The sequence below is a fragment of the Entelurus aequoreus genome, linkage group LG11 (genome assembly GCF_033978785.1).
Source record: "Entelurus aequoreus isolate RoL-2023_Sb linkage group LG11, RoL_Eaeq_v1.1, whole genome shotgun sequence".
Classification (NCBI taxonomy): Eukaryota; Metazoa; Chordata; class Actinopteri; order Syngnathiformes; family Syngnathidae; genus Entelurus; species Entelurus aequoreus.
Genome location: NC_084741.1, coordinates 32,504,892 through 32,529,043, shown reverse-complemented (window position 1 = coordinate 32,529,043; position 24,152 = coordinate 32,504,892). Strand labels below are relative to the sequence as shown.

The window sequence follows — 24,152 nt, the reverse complement described above, 5'->3', positions numbered from 1 at the left end:
TTCCATTATTTTATGTGTATAAATAAAACAAAATAATTTCCATCTCTTGGTGAATTTTTGTAGTGTATACTACAAAACGTATGTTTAACCGACTACTTGAGCCTGACATTTGCATGATCTTTCTAGTTAGTCTCATGCGTATTCAGCATGCACATATTCAGTATGCAGTGCTACTAACACATTTCATTGAGAAACGCTTTTTTAAATACTCAAAGACACTTTATAATAAGCAACACAGATAGACAGACAACATTCACACTCACATTCACACACTAGGGCCAATTTAGTGTTGCCAATCAACCTATCCCCAGGTGCATGTTTTGGAGGTGGGAGGAAGCCGGAGTACCCGGAGGGAACCCACGCAGTCACGCGGAGAACATGCAAACTCCACACAGAAAGATCCCGAGCCCGGGATTGAACTCTGGACTACTCAGGACCTTCGTATTGTGAGGCACATGCACTAACCCCTGTCCCACAGTTACCAAAAAAACGAAAACAACTACGTAGGCCTAGAATAATGTAAAAGCATTAGAGAATTAAAGCTAGATTAAAAAGATGTAAAGTCTTGAAGGTGGACAGGTGAGTGCAAATAACTGATGGGAGTTCTAGAGGGAGGGGGCAGCGAAGCTAGAGGTTGGCATCAAAGTAGCAGAGGGGACGGGTTAGGGAGTGCAGGTGGAAAAGGCCTGCGAGAGAGCCACAGTGTCAATCAATCAATCAATCAATCAAGTTTACTTATATAGACCTCAATCGCAAGTGTCTCAAAGGGCTGCACAAGCCACAACGATCCCACATCATGTAATGTAAATGGCAAGAAAAAACTCAACCCAATGGGATACAATGAGAAACCTTGAAGGGAACTTCAGATGTCGGGACCGCATATGTTAGCTCCAGGGACCCCCCCGCCCCCACCTTAAAGTCACAGCTTAAGTGCACAGGAAGCCAGTGCAGGTGAGCCAGTATAGGCGTAATATGATCAAACTTTCCTGTTCTTGTCAAAAGTCTGGCAGCCTCATTTTGTAACAACTGTAATCTTTTAATGTTAGACATAGGGAGGCCTGAAAATAATACGTTACAGTAATCGAGACGAGACCTAACGAACGCATGAGTAATAATTGTGATTTGAAAGGACTGAACTTTTAGATCTTCTAAAGTCGTACCTTAATTTACAAGATGGATTGGTTCTGGAACGGAGCTCTTAACTTAAAACACTTGTATCTGAGATCAACGTCCCCCATTGAAATTAATTGAAATGAATTGGTGCTTGGCCCCCCAACACAGCACAATTTGAACATGTTACATGCCTTTTAGAAAGAAAAACAAACTTTTAGAAAATAAATGTTGGTACAATACGATATCTGCTTCTCTGTATTTTCATGGATAAATGTCCACCATATAGATATAATTTTAACATTCTTGCGTGACAGTATTGACTTTTTCTGCTTCATTATGGCGCACACTACAGTGCTACGCTCCAGTTGCTTTGCCAAGTTGGCGACACACCTGGTTATGTTTTCAATAAGTTCTTTTTTAAGGCCAAATAATATCCAGTTCTTCTTCTCAGCACTGTCCTTCACACTCACTTTCTTCCTTCCCATGCTTAGAAAAAAAACAAAGTTTTGTCCATCTCTCTCTGTAAGCTAAGGCTAGAAAATAATACCAGAGGTCTATTTCCTGACCGCTTCTATGTTAGCTACCTTGCTTTGTGTCATGTCTGTGTGATCATGTTTTGTTTTGGCTATGTTCGGTTTGGTTTTTGGACTCTTTGTGCACTCTTGTTTGTTTTGTTTCCATGACAACCCATTAGTTTTCACCTGTCCCCATGTCACGCACCTGTCTCACGTTTTGCACTCGCGCACCTGTCACTAATCATTTCGATATTATTTAAGCTTTCAGTTGCCAGGCAGTCTGTCTGGCGACATTACCTCTGTTACCTGATGCTACTCATGTTTTCCATAGTTCATGCTGATCTTCTCATGTCATAGCAAGTGTCTGTTGTATATTTCATGTTCATAGTTTTTGCCTTTGTGCTAGTCTTTTGTTTTCTTAGCCAAGTTTTTGTACTTCCGCCTTGTGCGCGCTTTTTGTTCCTTTTTTATAGTAATATTAAATCATGTCCTTACCTTCACGCCATGTCCACTCCAACTTTTATTGCATCTCGGGAAAACAAACACCCCATAGTCAATGTTATGACACTTTGTTTATAATGTATATTTTCTGCTGGATTTACTCTCTATTTTATGCTTCCCTTTTTTTTTTTTTTTTTTGCTGCAGCTGTTACATATACTGCAATATTGCACATGGTAATTGGGATTTGTTATATATTGTATATATTATATACAAATATAATATATCAGTATATATTACATACTGTGTATATATAATGTGTAAATATTACATATGTTATTTTATATTGCTACTATGGTACATTTTTAGTCTACTTAATACCTGCATTATCATTTCCATCCTTACCCTTTCCATCCTTTGAAACTGAGCTACTGTGCGGAACAATTTCCCTTGTGGATCAATAAAGTTTTGGGCGGAACTAACAGGGTTCACTCACGGTGACGTTTGCTTCGCCAACTATTGTCGGGATGCTTGTAACTCAAATTTTTGCTTGCAACTTAAACAATAACAATTAGCAGAGAGCCAGCTCTTAGGTTTCAGTACCACCGCACTATATTTTACATGGGACAATTATTTTTGCCTCATGCTTATTCCGCACTGTACTTTAATTCTCTCTTTCTATGCCACATCAATCTGGAATGCACTCCCAACAGGTGTAGAAGAAAGGGCAACTCTATCCTCCTTCAAAACCGCACTAAAACAACACCTCCAGGCAACTTCAACCCTAAACTAACACCCTCCCTTCCACATCACACCTCTTCGGATTGTAAATAATCAAATGTAGACACTTTTTCTTATACTTTCTGATCTCTCTCTCTCTATGTCCACTACTTGCTGTACATATCCTACCAAGTCAGACCTACACTGTTCCAATGTCCATTTCTCTGATGATGCAACTGTTGATGACTGAAGTGTTGATCCTACCCCCCCCCCCCCCCCCCCCCCCAGATTGTAAATAATGTAAATACGTGGCGAAGTTGGTAGAGTGGCTGTGCCAGCAATTGGAGTGTTGCTGGTTACCGGGGTTCAATCCCCACCTTCTACCTTCCTAGTCACGTCCGTTGTGTCCTTGGGCAAGACACTTCACCCTTTGCCTCTGATGGCTGCTGGTTAGCGCCTTGCATGGCAGCTCCCGCCATCAGTGTGTGAATGTGTGTGTGAATGGGTAAATGTGGAAATACTGTCAAAGCGCTTTGAGTACCTTGAAGGTAGAAAAGCGCTATACAAGTACAACCCATTTATCATTTATTTATCATTGTATATACTCTGATGATTATCTTGTGTGATGACTGTATTATGAAATGTATCATGAATCAATTTAAGTGGACCCCGACTTAAACAAGTTGAAAAACTTATTAGGGTGTTACCATTTAGTGGTCAATTGTACGGAATATGTACTGTACTGTGCAATCTACTAATAATACTTTCAATCAATCAAATTCTTCTGTAATGGACTGACAGTTTGTATGATGGTGCTACCAGGTTACATAATGTCCATCCATGTCCAGCTATTAGGCTCACATTGTGTAACAACCCTGTGTGCTACATACTTTTTGGAAGGGTGACAATGATAAGCCCAGCATGTTATTTCAACCTGTGACTCACAATCTGCAGGCAATCAATAATCATCGAAACGCAATTGGGAAAAAAAGATATAGTGGAGCTGAGTGTGCTTGTTAGTTACACCATCGGGGCCAAGAGGGATGAGAGCAGCCAATCAGCAGGCCGCTCTCTCTCCAGCATCCCCGAGAGAGAGAGAGAGAGAGAGAGAGAGGGAGGGGGGGGGGGGGGGGGGGGGGGGGGGGGGGTGGACGGGTGGACGGAGCCATCCTCGGTACTTGACTGGAGCTCAAGCAGTGGTGAGAAGAGACGCACCGAGGCGCTTCTTTACTATGATTTTAAACTGACAACAAAGGTGGGATTACGTCACCAGGTGATTCATTCATTTATTTCATTCACCATCACTTTTTTAGTGCATGATATTAAAAAAGCAGTTTGGCGTCCTTACACTACTGCCTGTTTTTGACGTTGCGCGCGTGTTCACGTTTTCTCTTTTCTGACATGTGTCGTTTCAACGCTTCTTTTCAATTCAACAAATAATTCACGTTTGCATCCGATCGTAATGTAAATGTGGCATTCGCGTCTTTATATAACACTTGTCTCCATGTCCGCGTAACATCAACAACGCGAGTGTCTTCTGCTTTGTTTTTATCCACCACGAGCGCTGATTGGCCACCGCGAATGATTGACACTCCGTTTGGCCAATTAGCTGCAGCCTCTGTGTCAAGCTGTTGCGTTATGTGTAGGTAGTTACATAATTATGCACACAAAACAGGATGCATGTCCTCAATAAGCAGCCTTCCGATGCGCTGAGTTGCAAAATAGCACGAAGCGACACATCCATGCATGTATAGAGAATGAAATATGATATTAACTCTAACAAATGTGCAGAGAAGATACATGTTGTCGTGTTCCCCCCATAGGTTGAATTAGACATGCATGGCAGGAAAACAGTCATTGGCCCAGATTTCATTAAACTATTCTTAGAGCGGATGTCACAAACACTTAACTTAAACTCACAAAGGAAAATGAAAATATTACACATTGCAATGAGTTGAAATTGCAAAAAAAAAGAAAAAAGAGTGACATTGTTTACTATCGGTTCATAAACAGGTCATAAAAACACAGAGGAACCTATGAGGTTGAACACATCAATTCCCATCTCTTCGTTTGGGACTTTTAAATGTCCTTGGGTATTCCTGATTCCTCCCACAAAAACATGCATCTTAGACTAATTGGAGAAATTGTGTGAATTATAGACGATATACGATTACTAATATCAATTTGGCTGACGATAGAGCTTTTAATACTATCCTTATATCGCGATATTGCATGTTGATGTAACCATTCATCCATCCATCCATCCATTTTCTACCGCTTGTGCCTTTTGGGGTCGCGGGGGGTGCTGGAGCCTATCTCAGCTGCATTCGGGCGGAAGGCGGGGTACACCCTGGACAAGTCGCCACCTCATCGCAGGGCCAACACAGATAGACAGACAACATTCACACTTCTTTAATTCCCCCCAAAAACGGATTAACTCGCTGGAATAAAAAGACAATATAACATACATTCTTAAACGGGGATGCATACGAAAAAGTGCAATGTATTTATCTGTACAGTAATCTATTTACGCGACCCCAAAAGGGACAAGCGCGGTAGAAAATGGATGGATGGATTGCTCTTTTATCCTGCACTACAACAAGCTAATGCAATGAAATTTCGTTCTTATCTGTACTGTAAAGTTCACATTTGAATGACGATAAAAGGAAGTCTAAGTCTAAGTCTGATGACATGTTCCAGTTTAGGGCCGCAAATTTGATAGTGACAAGCAAACAAAGGCGTCCTTGCTAGTGGCTATTACAGTACTGAACTGCTTCTAAATAACTAATCCTTGCCTCCATGGCGCCGAATAAACTATGTCTCGGATAAGTATCGTTATCACTGGAGGATGAGGAGACAAGAAATAGCTGAACACGCTACACTACGCACTGTAGGAGGATACAAAAAAGCATAGGAAACCGCTAAGACCAGTGGTCCCCAACCACCGGCCTGGTATCGGTCCGCGGACCGATTGGTACCGGGCCGCGCAAGAAATGTAAAAAAAAAAAAAAAAAAAAGATTTTTTTAAATTAAATCAACATAAAAAACACAATATACCGGTCCGCGGACCGATTGGTACCGGGCCGCGCAAGAAATTATTTTACAAAAATAAATAAATAAATATATATATATATATATATATATATATATATTTTAAAATTAAATCAACATAAAAAACACAATATACCGGTCCGCGGACCGATTGGTACCGGGCCGTGCAAAAAATTTAAAAAATACAAATAAAAAAAAAAAGATTTTTTTTTTTTTTTAAATTAAATCAACATAAAAAACACAATATATACATTATATATCAATATAGATCAATACAGTCTGTAGGGATACAGTCCATAAGCACACATGATTGTATTTCTTTATGAAAAAAATAATAACAATAATAATTAACCCCCCCGGTCCGTGGGACAAATTTTCAAGCGTTGACCGGTCCCCAGCTACAAAAAGGTTGGGGACCACTGGCTAAGACAGAGCTCTTGAATGTAAACAAGCGTGGGTAGATCAGCACAAATATCCACAATAGGGATACCAACTATAGGTACTGTTCACATTTGAACAGATACAGTACCAATTCCCAGTATCTGGAAATCGATACTCAACGGTACCAATTTTTGGTCCTTGTGTGTTTATAAATATTAATTGTTTTCAATAGTAACATCTTATTTTTTATTGGAACATTTAAAAATGAGCAGGTTATAATACTGTAACTGCTGTCCAGTTGCCATATCTTGTTTTACTGTAACATTTCTGAGTCTCAAATACAGTTGCAAATCCAAGACGTTAGATGGCAGTAGTGTATAGTTTAATGTGTGTTGGCTAGTCAGTTTAGTCTCTAGTCCTGTGTTGCACCCTAAAAAGTGTTAATGCTGTATGTATTGTACTTATTACACACACGCTGTTTGACTGTAACATGCAACGTAGTTGTAGTTTTCATTAACAGATTTGGAGGTGTTGAAATTCAGAATCAGAATCGTTTTATTGCCATTGTTTGAGAACGGGTTCACAAACTAGGAATTTTTCTTGGTGCAAACGTGCGACATAAAACACATATAACACATATTTGGTATAAAAAGAGCTGTGACTGAGCTATCAGATAGACTTAGAAGGGATTCAAGGAATTCAAGGAGCTGCTGTTAGGAGTTATTGTTCATTTGCCTGATGGCCGAGGGGAAAAAACTGTTCAGGTGGCGGGAGGTGTGGGTCTGGATGGAGCGTAGTCTCCTGCCTGAGGGGAGAGGGGAGAATAGTGTGTGTCCAGGGTGAGAAGAGTCAGCTGTGATCCGACCCACACGCCTCCTGGTCCTGGAGGAGAACAAGTCCTGGAGGGATGGGAGCTTGCAGCCAATCACCTTCTCAGCAGCACGTACGATGCGCTGCAGTCTATTCTTATCCTGGACTGTGGCGCCGGGGAACCACACTGTGATGGAGGAGGTCAGGATGGACTCTATGATGGCTGAGTAAAACTGCACCAGCATCTCGGTCGGCACCTTAAGTTTCCTCAGCTGCCGCAGGAAGTACATCCTCTGCTGGGCCTTCTTGATGAGGGAGCTGATGGTCAGCTCCCACTTGAGGTCCTGGGTGATGGTGGTGCCCAAGAAACGGAAGGAGTCCACAATGGGGACGGGGGTGGGAGATTGCAATGTAAAATCGCTAATGATAATCAGTAGCATGTCCAAAGCAAAACCAATGTATATTAGCATCAAGCTAGCACATTTTTGGAAAAGAAGAGCCTTACTTGACTTATGTTGGAGCGGTTTTAGAGTTAATTTCTTTGCTGGCATTGAAAATTGCAACATTAATTAGAGGTAGTTTGGCTGAGTCCGCTCACATACAGTACATCGCTATTGCAAGAGGCTGCAATATACCGTATATCGCTATATACATTTTTCATCTTATCGCCCACCCTGAGGGTGAATGTGTGTGAGAGAAGTTGTGTGTCCTGCGATTGGCTGGCGGCCATTCCAGGATGTACCTTTCCGAGACCCCCTGTGAATAGCAAAAAAAAAAAAGAAAAAAAAGTGACAAGCGGTAGAAAATGGATGGACGCACGATAAAAATTCTTAGTTACACTCTAAACCAGGGGTCCCCAAATTTTTTGACTCGGGGGCCGCATTGGGTGAAAAAATGTTGGGGCCGGGCTGCATATATACTGTATATGTTCTGAGCGCGATGATGTCACGTTATCGATGGACATATGCATTTTTAGACAACATGATTTGCCTGAGCGGCTAGGAGACACAGAGAGTAACAAGCGATAGAAAATGGATTAGAAAGGACATCTTTAGAAAAATAATAATTAAAAATTTTTTTTTTACTTTAATACGCACAATTTGAATAATAAACCTACAGGTACTAGGGATGGCTTACTTTCACAGTTCAACCGATATGCTACTAATTCCTGATACCTGCGATTTGATACTGGTACTCTACAGTAACAAGTTTTGGTACTTTTGTGTGTGTTCACGATTTAATAAATGATAACATGTATAATATTAACATATAAAAATGAGCTTATGATAAATGTGCTGTTCATTTGTTATATCTCGATTTCTTACACTTCTGAGTCTCATTTGCATGTATTATAAATGGTAGACTTTGCATGGAGTTGCAATTCCAAGACTTTAGAGGTCAGTAGTGTATACGCTAAGTGTTGCCTTGTCAGGGAGTAGCCAATAGGTTGAATCTGATCTTTTGTTGAGTCCTACAAAGTGTTTGTACTGGAAGTATTGTACTTATTACACACCAGCTGTTTGAGTATAACGTGCGTAGTGTTGAAATCGCGACGTAAAATTGCTTATGCTAATCTAATGTAAAGTAGCATTGAGCCAGGACATCTTGAAAAGTAAAGCCTTACTGTACATGTTCTATGATTTGTTGGCGTAGAAAATTGTAACATCACCTCCTGAGTCTGTTCTAAGTGCTGCTTGAGCGATTGTGTCCCCGCCAAGTGTTTGAGCCGGTGCCAAGTCTACAACTGGATGTGACGTCACGTGCAACAAAGGTATTGAAATATGGAACTTTTTGATTATGAGTGAATAAATACATGGTAGTGCTCTAAAGGAATTCGGTCAGTGTCTATAAATTTACTGAATTTGGTACCCATCCCTAATAGGTACTCACCACTAATGAATTTTAATTTAATTTTAATTTAATTTTTTTATTTTTTAGTCTAGTCTTTATCCTGGTCATGTGGCTACCACAAGAACCATGCATTTAGTCTCCCGTGGTGCAGCCTCTATCTCCCCCTAGCAGTGGTACAGGGCTCCAGTCCACGTCTACTTGCCTGTTGTAATTGCAGTAACGACTTACAGTCATATATTAACTTGCGTTTGCGTCGCTGCAAGTTTTGAGGCCAGATTGTTTTAAGTTTTCTCAAACTTTGTGCTGCTGCAGTCACACAGTGCGCCACCAACTCCACCCTATGTTATGTCATGCCATTGTAGGGATCTAACGACATGAACATTTCATATCACTGTCATTGTGACCGAATATACCGGCTGCGGTATTGTCGAATGTGCTCAAAAAGAACTGAATACACACATAAAATCTTTTGAATAAGTTTTTTTTAAAACTATAATAAATACAAAACCCAAAACCAGTGAAGTTGGCACGTTGTGTAACTTGTAAATAAAAACAGAAAACAATGATTTGCTAATCCTTTTCAACTTATATTCAATTGAATAGACTGCAAAGACAAGATATTTAATGTTCGAACTATTTTTTTTTGCAAATAATCATTAACTTGTAATTTAATGGCAGCAACACATTGCAAAAACGTTGGCACAGGGGCATTTTTACCACTGTGTTACATGGCCTTTCCTTTTAACAACACTCGGTAAACATTTGGAAACTGAGGAGATCAATTTTTGAAGCTTTTCAGGTGCAATTCTTTCCCATTCTTGCTTGATGTACAGCTTAAGTTGTTTGCTGTTGTGGTATTTTAGGCTTCATAATCCGCCACACATTTTCAATGGGAGACAGGTCTGGACTACAGGCAGGCCAGTCTAGTACCCGCACTCTTTCACTACGAAGCCACGCTGTTGTAACACGTGCAGAATGTGGCTTGGCATTGTCTTGCTGAAATAAGCAGGGGCATCCATGAAAAAGACGTTGCTTGGATGGCAACATATGTTGCTCCAAAACCTGTATGTAACTTTCAGCATTGTTGGTGCCTTAACAGATGTGTAAATTACCCATGTCTTGGGCACTAATACACCCCCATACCATCACAGATGCTGGCTTTGAACTTTACGCCTATAACAGTCCGGATGGTTCTTTTCCTCTTAGGTCCGGAAGAGACGACGTCCACAGTTTCCAAAAACTATTTGAAATGTGGACTTGTCAGACCACAGAACACTTTTCCACTTTGCATCAGTCCATCTTAGATAAGCTTGGGCCCAGTGAAGCCGGCGGGGTTTCTGGGTGTTGTTGATAAATGGCTATCGCTTTGCATAGTAGAGTTTTAACTTGCACTTACAGATGTAGCGACAAACTATAGTTACTGACAGTAGTTTTCTGAAGTGTTCCTGAGCCCATGTGGTGATATCCTTTACACGCTGATGTCGCTTTTTGATGCAGTACAGCTTGAGGGATTGAAAGTCATGGGCATTGCCGCTTACGTGCAGTGATTTCTCCAGATTCTCTGAACCTTTTGATGATATTACGGACCGTAAATGATGAAATCCCTAAATTCCTTGCAATAGCTCATTGAGAAATGTTGTTCTTAAACTGTTGGACAATTTGCTCACACATTTGTTCACAAAGTGGTGACCCTCGCCCCATCCTTGTTTGTGAATGACTGAGCATTTCAAGGAAGCTGCTTTTATACCCAATAAGGGCACAAACCTGTTCCCAATAAGCCTGTTCACCTGTGGGATGTTCTAAATAAGTGTTTGATGAGCATTCCTCAACTTTCTCAGTCTTTATTTGCCATTTGTGCCAGCTTTTTTGAAACATGTTGCAGGCATCAAATTCCAAATGTGCAAATATTTGCAAATATAACAAAGTTTACCAGTTCGAATGTTAAGTATCTTGTCTTTGCAGTCTATTCAATTGAATATAGGTTCAAAAGGATTTGCAAATCATTGTATTCCATTTTTATTTACGATTTACACAACGTGCCAACTTCACTGGTTTGGGATTTTGTAGATACACAGTTAGAAAAGCCATTATTTTGCATGTTTATGTTTCTTATGCTTCACTGATAGATTTTAGTCTCTGTAGTTCATCTGTTTTAATGGCTAAGCCTTTATTGTTTTCAATATTGGTTTGTATTTTAGTCCTATAAGATTTATTTAAATAAAAAGTGTGTAACAAATCAAATTTGTTACAATTATTCATTATTTCTAGCTGGCGTCCTACTCTGTTGTGTATTCTCTTGAATATAGAACGATCTCTCTGTTCTAGGAGAGCACAGTCTGTAGGTTCAATGTACACAATTAAATATCTTAGTGTGTTTATATAAGTTTATAGATTGGGGTACATATTGTATAACGGGGAAATACATTAAAGTCTCTTGTTTTCATGTTAGCATTTAAGCTAGAGGGCTGGCGCTAGTCAGTGTGTGAGTTTATCAAAGTGCAGTTATCAATCATTTTAATTTAAAATGGTAATACTAACCTGAGGGGGTTTACCGCGGTTATTAATAATACCGTTTATCGTTACACCCTTATATGCCATACATTTATGATGTATAATTATCATACCATGCCATACATTTTATACTTTATTATAACATATTTTATGGTCAATGAAATTGTTTTCTGAAAAAAAAACAAAGAAAAAAAAAACACAACCAGCCTATGAATAGCAAATTATGCAGAGATCCGCTGTAGCTAGTAGGGCTGTGAATCTTTGGGTGTCCCACGATTCGATTCAATATCGATTCTTGGGGTCACGATTCAATTCAAAATAGATTTTTTTTTAATTCAACACGATTGTCGATTCAAAAACGATATTTTCCCGATTCAAAAGGATTCTCTATTCATTCAATACATATGATTTCAGCAGGATCTACCCCAGTCTGCTGACATGCAAGCAGAGTAGATTTTTGTAAAAAGCTTTTATAATTGTAAAGGACAATGTTTTATCAACTGATTGCAATAATGTAAATTTGTTTTAACTATTAAATGAACCAAAAATATGACTTATTTTATCTTTGTGAAAATATTGGACACAGTATGTTGTCACTTATGAGATGTGATGCAAGTGTAAGCCACTGTGACACTATTCAATCAATCAATCAATCAATCAATGTTTATTTATATAGCCCTAAATCACAAGTGTCTCAAAGGGCTGCACAAGCCACAACGACATCCTCGGTACAGAGCCCACATACGGGCATATTGTTTTATGTTTTTTAATAAATGTCTAATGATAATGTCAATGAGGGATTTTTAATTATTGCTATGTTGAAATTGTAACTAATATTGATACTGTTGTTGATAATATTCATTTTTGTTTCACTACTTTTGGTTTGTTCTGTGTCGTGTTTGTGTCTCCTCTCAATTGGTCTGTTTATTGCAGTTCTGAGTGTTGCTGTGTCGGGTTTGGTTTTGGAATTGGATTGCATTGTTATGTTATTGCTTTGTATTGTTTTGTTGGATTGATTAATAAAATAAATAAATAAATTAAAATTTAAAAATCATTTAAAAAAAATAAAAATCGATTTTTAAAAAATGAGAATCGATTCTGAATCGCACGTGAGAATCGCGATTCGAATTCGAATCTATTTTTTACCACACCCCTAGTAGCTAGCCTGAATTGTAATGATGAGTAACACATATGGTGAGAAATGTGGAGAGAATAAGAAGTTGGTGATGACGGAGCTGTCATAAAAGTGTAAAAAGAAGTTAACAATAAGACGTGAATACATTGAAACATAAACTTCATTTTGAAAATGGGTGAAGGTTATCTTCACCAGTGGTGCACATTCCCTTCTCCTTTTATTATTATTGTATTGAACACCCAGGACAGAGATGCATGTACCGCTTTCCCTACGTCACAAAAAGTTCCATTTTTGTTTCTGTGGTTGTCATAATATGGAGTGGAGGTGATTCTTTGGACTTATTAAAATGTAGGATTTATGTGAAACTTATATTTGTATTTGGTCTTGTATTGGGTCTAGTTTCTAATCGTAAGACCTCAGGGTTATTTGACTGTAACCTCGATGTAAAACAATGTTATTGTAGTTCCATTACACCAAAAGACAGAATAACCCAAAAATTTCTGCATCTGAGCCATGTCGGCGTCATGCTTTCTTAGCACAGTCTCCTTCCTCTATTTGGATGACTGCTGCTGCTGCCAACAATAACCACTGTGGCTCGCTCTCAGCGTCTTGCTGCTCACTACACGCCAACGTGTGATTCACAGAGCAGACTGACTGATGGTGGAGCGGTGACCTCACACCTCGAGCTATATAATACTTGATCTGTCAATGCCACTTCTTGACTACATCATAAGATGGCGCACACTCCCTTAAGCAGGGGGGCCCGATGTTTTCCCTCCAAGGGCCGTAGAAAAAAAATTGCAATTTGGGCTAACGCAGCAATTTTGAGTGTACAGAAGCACAGTAAGTGAGAGCTTATACCCACACCGCCATATACATTAGTGGTCAAAAGTTGACATACACTTGTAAAGACCATAATGTCATGGCTGTCTTGAGTTTCCAATCATTTCTACAACTCTTATTTCTTTGTGATAGAGTGATTGGAGCACATACTTGTTGGTCACAAAAAACACATTCATGAAGTTTGGTTCTTTTAGGAATTTATTATGGGTCTACTGAAAATTTGACCAAATGTGCTGGGTCAAAAGTATACATACAGCAATGTTAATATTTGGTTACACGTCCCTTGACAAGTTTCACTGCAATAAGGTGCTTTTGGTAGCCATCCACAAGCTTCTGGTTGAGTTTTTGACCACTCCTCTTGACAAAATTGGTGCAGTTCAGGTAATTTGTTGGTTTTCTGACATGGACTTGTTTCTTCAGCATTGTCCACACGTTTAAGTCAGGACTTTGGGAAGGCCATTCTAGCCTGATTTAGCCATTCCTTTACCGCTTTTGACGTGTGTTTGGGGTCATTTTCCTGTTGGAACACCCAACTGCGCCCAAGACCCAACCTCCGAGCTGATGATTTTAGGTTGTCCTGAAGAAGTTGGAAGTCATCCTTATTTTTCATTGTCCCATTTACAATCTGTAAAGCACCAGTTCCATTGGCAGCAAAACAGGTCCAGAGCATAATACTACCACGGCTATGCTTGACGGTAAGTTAAAAGTTGAAGTTAAAGTACCAATGATTGTCAAACACATACTAGGTGTGGCAAAATTATTCTCTGCATTTGACCCATCACCCTTGATCACCCCCTGGGAGGTGAGGGGAGCAGTGGGTAGCAGCGGTGGCCGCGCCCAGGAATCATTTTTGGTGATTTAACCCCCAATTCCAACCCTTGATGCTGAGTGCCAAGCAGGGAGATAATGGGTCCAATTTTTATAGTCTTTGGTATGACTTGGCCGGGGTTTGAAGTCACGACCTACCGATATCAGGGCGGACACTCTAACGCATGGTGTTCCTGGGACTAAAGGCCTCACCTTTTCTCCTCTAAACATATTGCTGGGTATTGTGGCCAAACCGCTTCATTTTTGGTTCATCTGACATCACATGGACAAAGATAAGACCTACTGGAGGAAAGTTCTGTGGTCAGATGAAACAAAAATTGAGCTGTTAGGCAATATATTCTTTACAAGTGTATGTAAAGGTAATAGAGATTGTCACGTTCCATAGATGGCAACTAGTGAGCCTTGCGGACATGCCATCAATGATTCTGTGAGCTTGGAAGAGGTCAGTATGAATATGTATTACATTTGGTAAGCCACCAAACTAAACAAGTCGGAGGGCCTTATTTGGTCCGTGGGCCCCACTTTGGACATCCCTTCCCAAAAGTGTCTCTTTAATCCCATTAAACCTCATAGCAGCAACAGAACCAATGTTGTAATAGCGCTAAAGAACAAACTGCTCACAGTCAGCATCAATATTGCTGATGAGTTTGTAGTAAACAACAGTTTTTAAAGTGCATGCGCAGGCGGATAATAATGCGCTTCTAATACAGGATGGAGTTTAAAAGAAAAAATGACACCTAGAGGTTGCCTACAGCCTTAGCTGTTTTGTGACCATTATTTACTTTTGTATACTCTTTGTAGACTCTGCTTAAGTGTATGTTTCCCTACTATATTGGAGCTGTCAAAGCCAATTAATTTTAATTTCATTTTGTATACAGCGCCAGATCACAACAGTGCAAAAATAAATGCATCTGGTCCAAATGTTGACAATAAAATGAACTGGAATTCTCAAATAAAAAGAAATATTTCCATGATGAATAAAGCAAAGTATGTTCTGGACCATAAATCAATCAATATTCTCTACTGCTCACTAGTGTTACTATACCTAAATCATTGCGGAAATAACTACAAAAGTACTGTAATTGTCAAAAACATATGAATATTTTCAAATCAATCATTTCACCAAAAGAAAATGAAAGGGCCACTGAATGCTGCACCGGATTGTATATGTGGATAGGAAAAAACTCGGGCCTGATCTTCTAAGATAGACATAGCACATGCTAAACAATAAAATTGTGTGTACTATTATTGTGTGACCTATTAAGAGTGGGCAATTGAAAAGTGGTGCAGACCGCCCTTTTTAAATTATGTTTTTTTGCGTTCACATGACCTCCACATTCATGTTGTCGTGCTCTCCAACCTGTGTGCGATGTTGTTGAACTAGCAGCACACATCAAAAATCTGTACCACCATTTCTGCAATATAGATTCGCAATCTATATATAGACAAAATAAACTCTTTTTAGTGTGTGGACGCTCTGCAGGGAGGCGGTGGACCATCACAACTGCAGCACATTCATGCATCTGGAATGATCCAAACACTACAAAATGCTTCTTGAGCTATATAGGAGATATAATAATCTATTTCCTAAATAAAAAAATGAACAATATTTTTTTTTTAAATGCCAGCAGAGACCAAAATGCATCATTTGAATTTGTTCTAATTAGCCCCTTAAGTCATCCAGTAGCTATAACATTATAAAATGATATTGCTGAATATCAATACGTCTAATTTATTTTTTAAATTCTGACAGTCCAAATATGTTGACACACACACACGGACGGAGGATTGTCTGTCCATCCTCTGTCTTAGCAGCACGAGTACCTCTTTTCTCAAAGCTGTTTGTCCACAACTGTGTCAGTTTGCACTTAGCTCAGACATACTAAATAAAGACGTAAAATAACGCTCACAGAACAGTGAACAGCCTTGACAAATCACATTGCACGTGCTAAATGATTAGTTTGTATCCCCTCCTCCCAGTATATATTCTGTATATTCATGGAGACGGACACCCTACTTGGATTGTGCTCCTTATTCCGTTTACTTAAGAGACACATTCCTCTGCGCACAAGTTTAGTAGATCAGTTTTGCGTGTGCTATCAAGTAAATTTTTGTTTTCAGTACACGCAAACCTTTAGTTGATCAAGCCCATAGTGTCCAAAGCAAAGTCCAATTGAAACAAAAACATGGTTTATTTATCCCACAAAAAACAACATTTGCCCACCCAGGTGCATGCTGGTCACTCATCAACAGCCTTTATACTGTATATTATTCCCTTAAAGTGACTAAATGAAACAAAAATAACATAAAACCCTCAAACTCAACAGATAACAGCGTTAATCATAATGAAATTCAAATAACTAATATAGAATAATTATATCTAACCACTAACTAACTAAATACAACAAAATAAGTAAATCGCTCCAACGCTCCATTTACTAACTATGTTACAAAAAAGGTCAGTTAGAATAATACATCATGTCGGTTAATGTCGAGAACATTCAAGTCTGTTATTTATTGAATCAAACATATTGATATTCAATGATTTAGTGCATTTGCAAACAGCTAAAATTATGCACAAATCAAACTATAACATGCTACCCAAGTGTAAGACAACTATTCTCAACAAAAGAGGCAAAATAAAACCTTAGGGAAAAACATTTGTATGCACGTACAACACTTAAAACCTTTAGCATCTCAGTACGTGGAATTAAATTATGGAATGGATTAAGCAAAAAAGTAGTAGATGAAAAAAAAAGTAGTAATATGATCCAGTTAAAGTGTTTATGAAGTACAAGCAAGATGAATCCTGATATCCATCTTGAACCTTATGAAACATGAACTTTTGTGTCATATCCATCTACTATATATGTACGAGAATGTTATCATTTATCTACTCGTTTATTTATTCATCTATTTGTTGTCTTACAGATTGAGCACAGGACGTAAACAAATGTGTAAGAAAAATAGATAACGAATAAATAAGATCTGCTTCTTTCTAGTCCTTTTCGGACTTGTTGTATTGAAAAACTGTAAATATGTGATGTACCCTATTGAAATTGTATGCATGTTCGAAATAAACTAATATTCAGAGCCAATGTTAAAACTGGAAAAAGATTACTAGAGGATGGGAAGGGGTGATTTCCAGACAAAAGTGTGTGTGTGTTAGGGGGTGTGTTTTAACTGTAACAATAATGGTCACAACTTTATGATTGAATGGTCCCAGTCTAGAACCTCTTCCTAGCAGGGATACAGATGGAGATAGAACACAGACGCTATGACAGCCGAGTAGCCTAAACACCTTCCTCCCTCTATCCGTCAACCATGTCATCATTTTAATATGTCGCCAAACATTTTCTTTTTTTGTCGACGGGCTGATCTTCTCTCCTGAGCATGAATAGAATTTTTCCAGCAGTGATGGCGTATTGTCTCTCTGAATAGCTGCACTTAAAACTGGGTCAACTTATGGTTGGAGCACTCATGTGTGTAACGTGCGTGTTGCCAGAAGGCGTGCGGATGTAAGCATGTTGTCATCCTCCACTCACACACGTCTCTCTGGAGAAATGCCCTTAACCAAACACAGTAGAAAATCAAAACGGATGCAAAATAAGGTTCAAAGTCACATGGTCGGCATTGCATTAACCTTTGACCTCTTCACACTGAACATTGTGCGGTATAAGGAGACTTGTTGTCTTGTGACCCTTGAAACTACAGACTATAAATCGAAAAGAGAAAAGACTCCTTTGTTTCACAGTGGTTTTACTGTGAGATGCAGCTCCATTAAAATGCTGTGGATCACGACTCAAAGTTAATAGAAATCAGGAAGCTAACCTGCTTTGTAAGCTGTGGCTTGGTTGGGAATTTCTGTGCATTAAACCATAATCACACTGGTTAAGTTACATTTGACTTGGCCACAATCATAATCAATGGATTTAAATTTCTGACAAGATGTCATAAAATACATCACAATTTTATGCATAAGTGTAAAATACAGCTAGTCCACCATTTGTCGTCATTACTTAATTATTTTGATGTCTCACTCTTGTTTATTTTGAGTCATCCTGCTTGCAAAAGGGCAGGAGGACACTAGCATATACTATAGAGCAGCGTTTCCTAACCACTGGAACGCAGCCCATTGTTTGACCCTGTCTGTATGGGCTGCACCGGTACTCGGTTGTAATACACTTTTCCACCACTTGTGGCAGTAATGACAATATAAACAAAAGAAGTCTGGAGCGAAAGTAAAGTCAGAGAGAAGTTGAAGTTGAAGTCCCAATGATTGTCACACACACACTAGGTGTGACGAAATTATTCTCTGCATTAGACCCATCACCCTTGATCACCCCCTGGGAGGTGAGGGGAGCAGTGGGCAGCAACGGTGGCCACGTCCGGGAATAATTTTTGGTGATTTAACCCCCAATTCCAACCCTTAATGCTGAGTGCCAAGCAGGGAGGTAATGGGTCCCATTTTTATAGTCTTTGGTATGACTCGGCCGGGGTTTGAACTCACAAACTACCAATCTAAGGGCACTCTAACCACTAAAGTTTCTCAAGCACAAAAAATCTGACTAAAGTGGTGAAGCTATATTTTCATTTGCACTTAAATTGTATTGACAGTTTAGATAAGAAACACATTTGTTGTTATTTATTATTAATTAATTTTAGCACAACATCATTTTAGGTACATTTATTTTTCGTCTATTATTTACGAGTCCCCTCTTATGCAGGATATTTGATTAGTATTTCTGTTTCTAATCAGCCTGACATAAGCTAACGTTTATGTGTTAAATTATTAATAATCTTTGTGATTAAGACATGCTCATTTGACAAGGTTGCAAACTGGAGGTATGGTTTGACATAATTATTAAATATCATCAAAATCAAGAGTAAGATTAATTATTCAGTGTTAATATTTGAGTGGATCCCGAGCACCACTGTAGTGGAAAAGTTGGGCCCCATGGTCAAAAGATTGAGTATTTTACACCTGGTATAGAAAACATTTACCTTAAAACTTGCCAACCTTCCTGCTTTCCCTCACAGGAAATTCCCTTATTTAGCTCGTCTTTCGCGCCATTTTCCCAATCCTGTATTTCCCCCCCATTTTAAATTCAATGAAAACAAATGTATTTCCGTTATTTCTGGAGTGGCACAGCTTCTAATTGCGATAATACATCCTGCAACCCATAAATTATTAAGTTGACTGTGCAATATTTGTGCATTTTTTTATTATCAACCTTAATGATAACTACAGGCTGGAATATACCATACCAACTTTATTTATGTAGCCCTTTAAAAACATGTCTCGCATCACGTAGTTTGCGTCACCTAGAGCGCCACCGCCTTGTTTGATTTATAGCTCTTCCGTGGGGCTGGCGCCAGATGTGTAAACCTCTTCCAAAACACTAAGGGGCAGTGTCTCCAGAAGGAGCAACCAGAGAACCGTCGTTGACTAGATATTTACCTACCAACCACAACATCAACATCTTTGTCTACCCTGGAACTAATCATACAGAAACATCCGTTTACTTTTAATGGGCATTTTACTCATGAACCAGAAGACAACGTTCATGAAGATGGGACTGTGCTACTTTTAAACGAGTCGCGGCAGAAGACTTTATTATTTGCAAAGCTGTTTGAGACACGGGACAGGAGAGATCTACTATTTAATTTAAAATAAACAAAACTGTTAAATAACTATTGTAACGAAATGCTGGTGTTATTCGGTTTGGTCATGTGTTATTGATGTTTGGCAATAAAAGTTAAAAAGAGTGTCATACTTTGTTACTTTCTTCTAGATGAAACAACACAAAGAGCTGAAAAACGACACATTTACTAATTATTTTTATGGCGCACCGAGATATAAAGTATGCAAATGTTTAATCACTGTTGCTTTATTTTATCCAATTATTTGTGCATTTCAAGCACAAAACAAGCTCTCTTGCGGTTGAGGATCCTCCTCTTCAGAATCTGACCAATCACAGCTCTGAGGTCTGCGTCACCTCCAATGCGAACCTAGGATTTTTGGGCGGGTGCATGCAAAGCTCGCGGAAAGTTACGCAGGGGGAGGGGCAAGAAACACTGCGTCGCTTACCCAAGTTACGTGACGCGACAGTTACACCAGGCCTTAGGGCCCTATTCTCCCGTTTGCGCTTAAGTGTTTTTTTATGTGCTTAAAGTCTTGCACGTCCGTCTTATTTTATTCTCCCATACAACCTGCAGTCACGCCCACTCACATAAGTTAGGCAAAAGTGCTTAAGTCGTGAACAAATACCGGTTCATTACCGATTCGGCTGGCTTTGCCGTGACACCTTTTTTTTCCCGGTTGCGTGAAAATTGTGTAATGTGGAGTTTTACTAACACTTTGTCATCAAAGTCTATGAAAAAGATAGCACTTTGAATTTGAAAATTGATAGATGGTACAATATATATGTATATACTATTTAATAGTCACATAGTTCAATGCTCATGGTCCATATGCATTAAACGTCCGTTAGTGCCAGGGTGTTCAAACACGACTGATAAAGTCTCCTTCCTTTGTGGTCGCACTCACGAGACAAGGATTTTATCCTCATCCAATGGATGTTTGCAGTGGTCTCAATTGAAGTGTTAAGGCTAGACTTGATAGCTTTCTAGAAGGTTATTTTACCATGTGTGTGGTAAAATGTGTGGACTTATTCCAGCCTCAGAGGCGCGTACGTACTAAAGTCGACAGGAGAATGCGCAGAAGGCCAGATTTAAAAGGGAACGCCCACATTTAAGTGTTGCTCCACCCACAGCACGCATCTTGGATAAAGGCGCGCAGTGACAGCCTTAAGTGGAGGGGGAGAATGCAGCGCAGCCAGAATCTGCGCAGGTGCGTACGTTTTTTCACTTAAGCACATGGCAGAATAGGGCACTTAAAAAGCACTGTGGCCTTCGACTTGGTGGATTATTAAGATTAAAGATTAAACTACCAATGATTGTCACAAACACACTAGATGTGGTGAAATTTGTCCTCTGCATTTGACCCATCCCCTTGGGGAGCAGTGGGCAGCAGCGGCGCCGCGCCCGGGAATCATTTTGGTGATTTAACCCCCAATTATTTATAGTCTATTTATTTTTGTTATGCATAACTATCATATATAACTGGTGGGAAGATCGATTTCTATATACATTGTGTTGAGCGTGAGTGTACTGTGGGCTTTACCTTTCAAAGTGTTTTCTATTTATTTATATTACACAAGATGGCAGATAAAATTTAAGACCATCAACTGGCAACACATTTACATGTGTAAGGGAGCGAGCGTAGTGTGTGCTTTGACTTTGCGGGTTTTACCTGTACTTTCTTATTGTGCAAGGTGGTGTTTTTTAATAAATAACTGGCAGGGGGCTGCTTGTATAAGGTTAAAGTTAAAGTTAAAGTTAAAGTAACACTGATAGTCACACACACACTAGATGTGGTGAAATTACCCTCTGCATTTGACCCATCCCCTTGTTCCACCCCCTGGGAGGTGAGGGGAGCAGTCAGCAGCAGCGGTGGCTGCGCTCGGGAATCATTTTGGTGATTTAACCCCCAATTCCAATACTTGATCATATGACTTGTCTACACATGCACACTAGTGAAACAAACTAGACTTGAGGTGTGTCTTGGTAACTGTTCAATTCAGACATTATGCCTCAATTTCACGACCACATTGCCTAAGAGATCTGTTCAGTAAATATTGTACAATTCCTATGTTGCTAGTCATATAAATAAATCACAGGTAGTTCACCTATCCTTTCTTTTTGTCAAAGTAGCTCTCATAGTGATGAAAGTCTCCAACCTTCATTTCTATGTCCTAAGTGGAATAGTTATTTGATGGGAGGGCATGTATCCAGGAAACACAACAAAACTATTTTCCTGTTTGTTTATAAAGGGCTAAATTGTTTTTACATTCTTTGGAAATTGTGTCTGAAAACAGGTCACTGAGGAAAAACTTAACTGATCTGTTGATATCAAGTGACTAGAGACGCAGAAAAACACTGATGACATCTGATAAAAATGTACTGTTAAAAGTTTACAACCCCCTAATTCATGAATCATGTGTAACCTCGAGAACTCCGTTCTCGGGCCGAGTGCCAAAAGTGATGACAAAAGTGCCAACAGTGATAGTCAACGATGTCACAGTGCGTGTGAATAAATGTGCAAGGGTCGCACAGGGGGGGCCACTCCAATTAGACAATGGCCTCCCAGTGTTTGCTTCTCTGAGAGACACATTATTCAGACATTTATAATATCTTCTTTTATGCTGTGTCACTTTTAGCTTTTGTATCCATTGAGTAAGCAAGGTCACTGCCTTGCGAGTGTTGAATAACAAAGACAAAAGCCTCAACTTAAGGTGTCTCATAAGGAGGGGGCAGGGTTACTGAATGGTGTCATGCACCACGTGGACAGAAGAGGTTCACTCAATTAGAGCTGGTCTCTTCGTTTGTCAGACTGTTGGACTCTTGTTTGCCATGGCAACACATTATCTATAAGGATGCTGCATTGATTATGGGAACTGCTGAAAGGTGAGCAAACTGTATAAGACTTGTTGTGGTAGATGGAATTTTACTCCATGTGCTTTTTAGGTGCATTGTTATTTTCTGCTTTTTACTTTGTAAAGTTGATCAGTTGATATAAATCTACTGTGCATTAGTACCAGTACAGTATGCAAATAAGGGGAGCAATTTGTGAATATAATGGAATAAAACGTCATCCATCTTTGATTGGCTGACTCACGGGGACATAAGCGGTTGTTGACATAAGTGAAGCTTTTGCTTCGACATTTTTGCCAGGGACATGAGAAGAATGGACGATTGTTCAGGCTTTCTTTGCTTACCTATTACAAAGGTAGCTGCACAAATCCTACTTCCTGTGGTTGACACAAAACAAAATAAAGAGTGCAATCTAATGGTGATTATAGAACTGTTCTGTGGAAGACTTATGCCAAAGCTTTGAAGATTATTGTGGCTGTTTATTTTTGATAGCCACAAATTAGCTTTTGCAAAAAAAACAATTGCTAGCGATAATGAAGATTTTTTTATCTTTATTATTACCATACTACAACACGTCAACATAAACGGACCACGTTTTCATAGAAATTACCCCTTTGGGTCTCAAAATGTATGTCACCAAAAGCAGTCGACCAACTTATGGTGATTGCACATACCTGCACGCATATAAATGTATATGTCTGCTGAAAAAGTGTGTGCACCACTGATGTAAAGCATTATGGGAAATTAAGTATTTTGATACCATTTTCATCCAAGAATCCATTATTTGAAAGTAACCATATTAATGACTTTTAGTCTTATACCAACAAAATTGGCTAAAATTAGGGATGTCCAATAATGGCTTTTTGCCGATATCCGATATTGTCCAACTCTTTAATTACCGATACCGATATCAACCGATACCGATATCAACCGATATATGCAGTCGTGGAATTAACACGTTATTATGCCTAATTTGGACAACCAGGTATGGTGAAGATAAGGTACTTTTTAAAAAAATTAGTAAATTAAGATAAATAAATTAAAAACATTTTCTTGAATAAAAAAGAAAGTACAACAATATAAAAACAGTTACATAGAAACTAGTAATGAATGAAAATTAGTAAAATTAACTGTTAAAGGTTAGTACTATTAGTGGAGCAGCAACACGCACAATCATGTGTGCTTACGGACTGTATCCCTTGCAGACTGTATTGATATATATTGATATATAATGTAGGAACCAGAATATTAATAACAGAAAGAAACAACCCTTTTGTGTAAATGAGTGTAAATGGGGGAGGGATGTTTTTTGGGTTGGTGCACTAATTGTAAGTGTATCTTGTGTTTTTTATGTTGATTTAATAAAAAAAAACAAAAACAAAAACGATACCGATAAAAAAAACGATACCGATAATTTCCGATATTACATTTTAACCCATATATCGGCCGATAATATCGG

General features: G+C 39.0%; 1 protein-coding gene across 6 annotated transcripts in view; it reads left to right on the top strand.

Moving 5' to 3' along the window:
• Positions 1-3,941: 3,941 nt before the first annotated feature.
• The window catches only part of LOC133659992 (tubulin polymerization-promoting protein), a 33,273-nt gene continuing 13,062 nt past the window's right edge, over positions 3,942-24,152 (top strand). The window contains exons 1-2 of one of the 6 annotated variants that reach the window (XM_062062985.1): positions 3,965-4,060; positions 8,683-8,800. Coding sequence is in view for 1 of the 6 variants with exons in the window: in XM_062062982.1 (XP_061918966.1) it covers positions 22,710-22,726 (17 nt within the window). In the remaining 5 variants the exon portion in view is untranslated. Of the gene's footprint in view, positions 4,061-8,682; positions 8,801-22,496; positions 22,727-24,152 lie in introns of those variants that run through there. The other 5 variants (XM_062062987.1, XM_062062984.1, XM_062062983.1 and 2 more) reach the window with 5 other exon arrangements.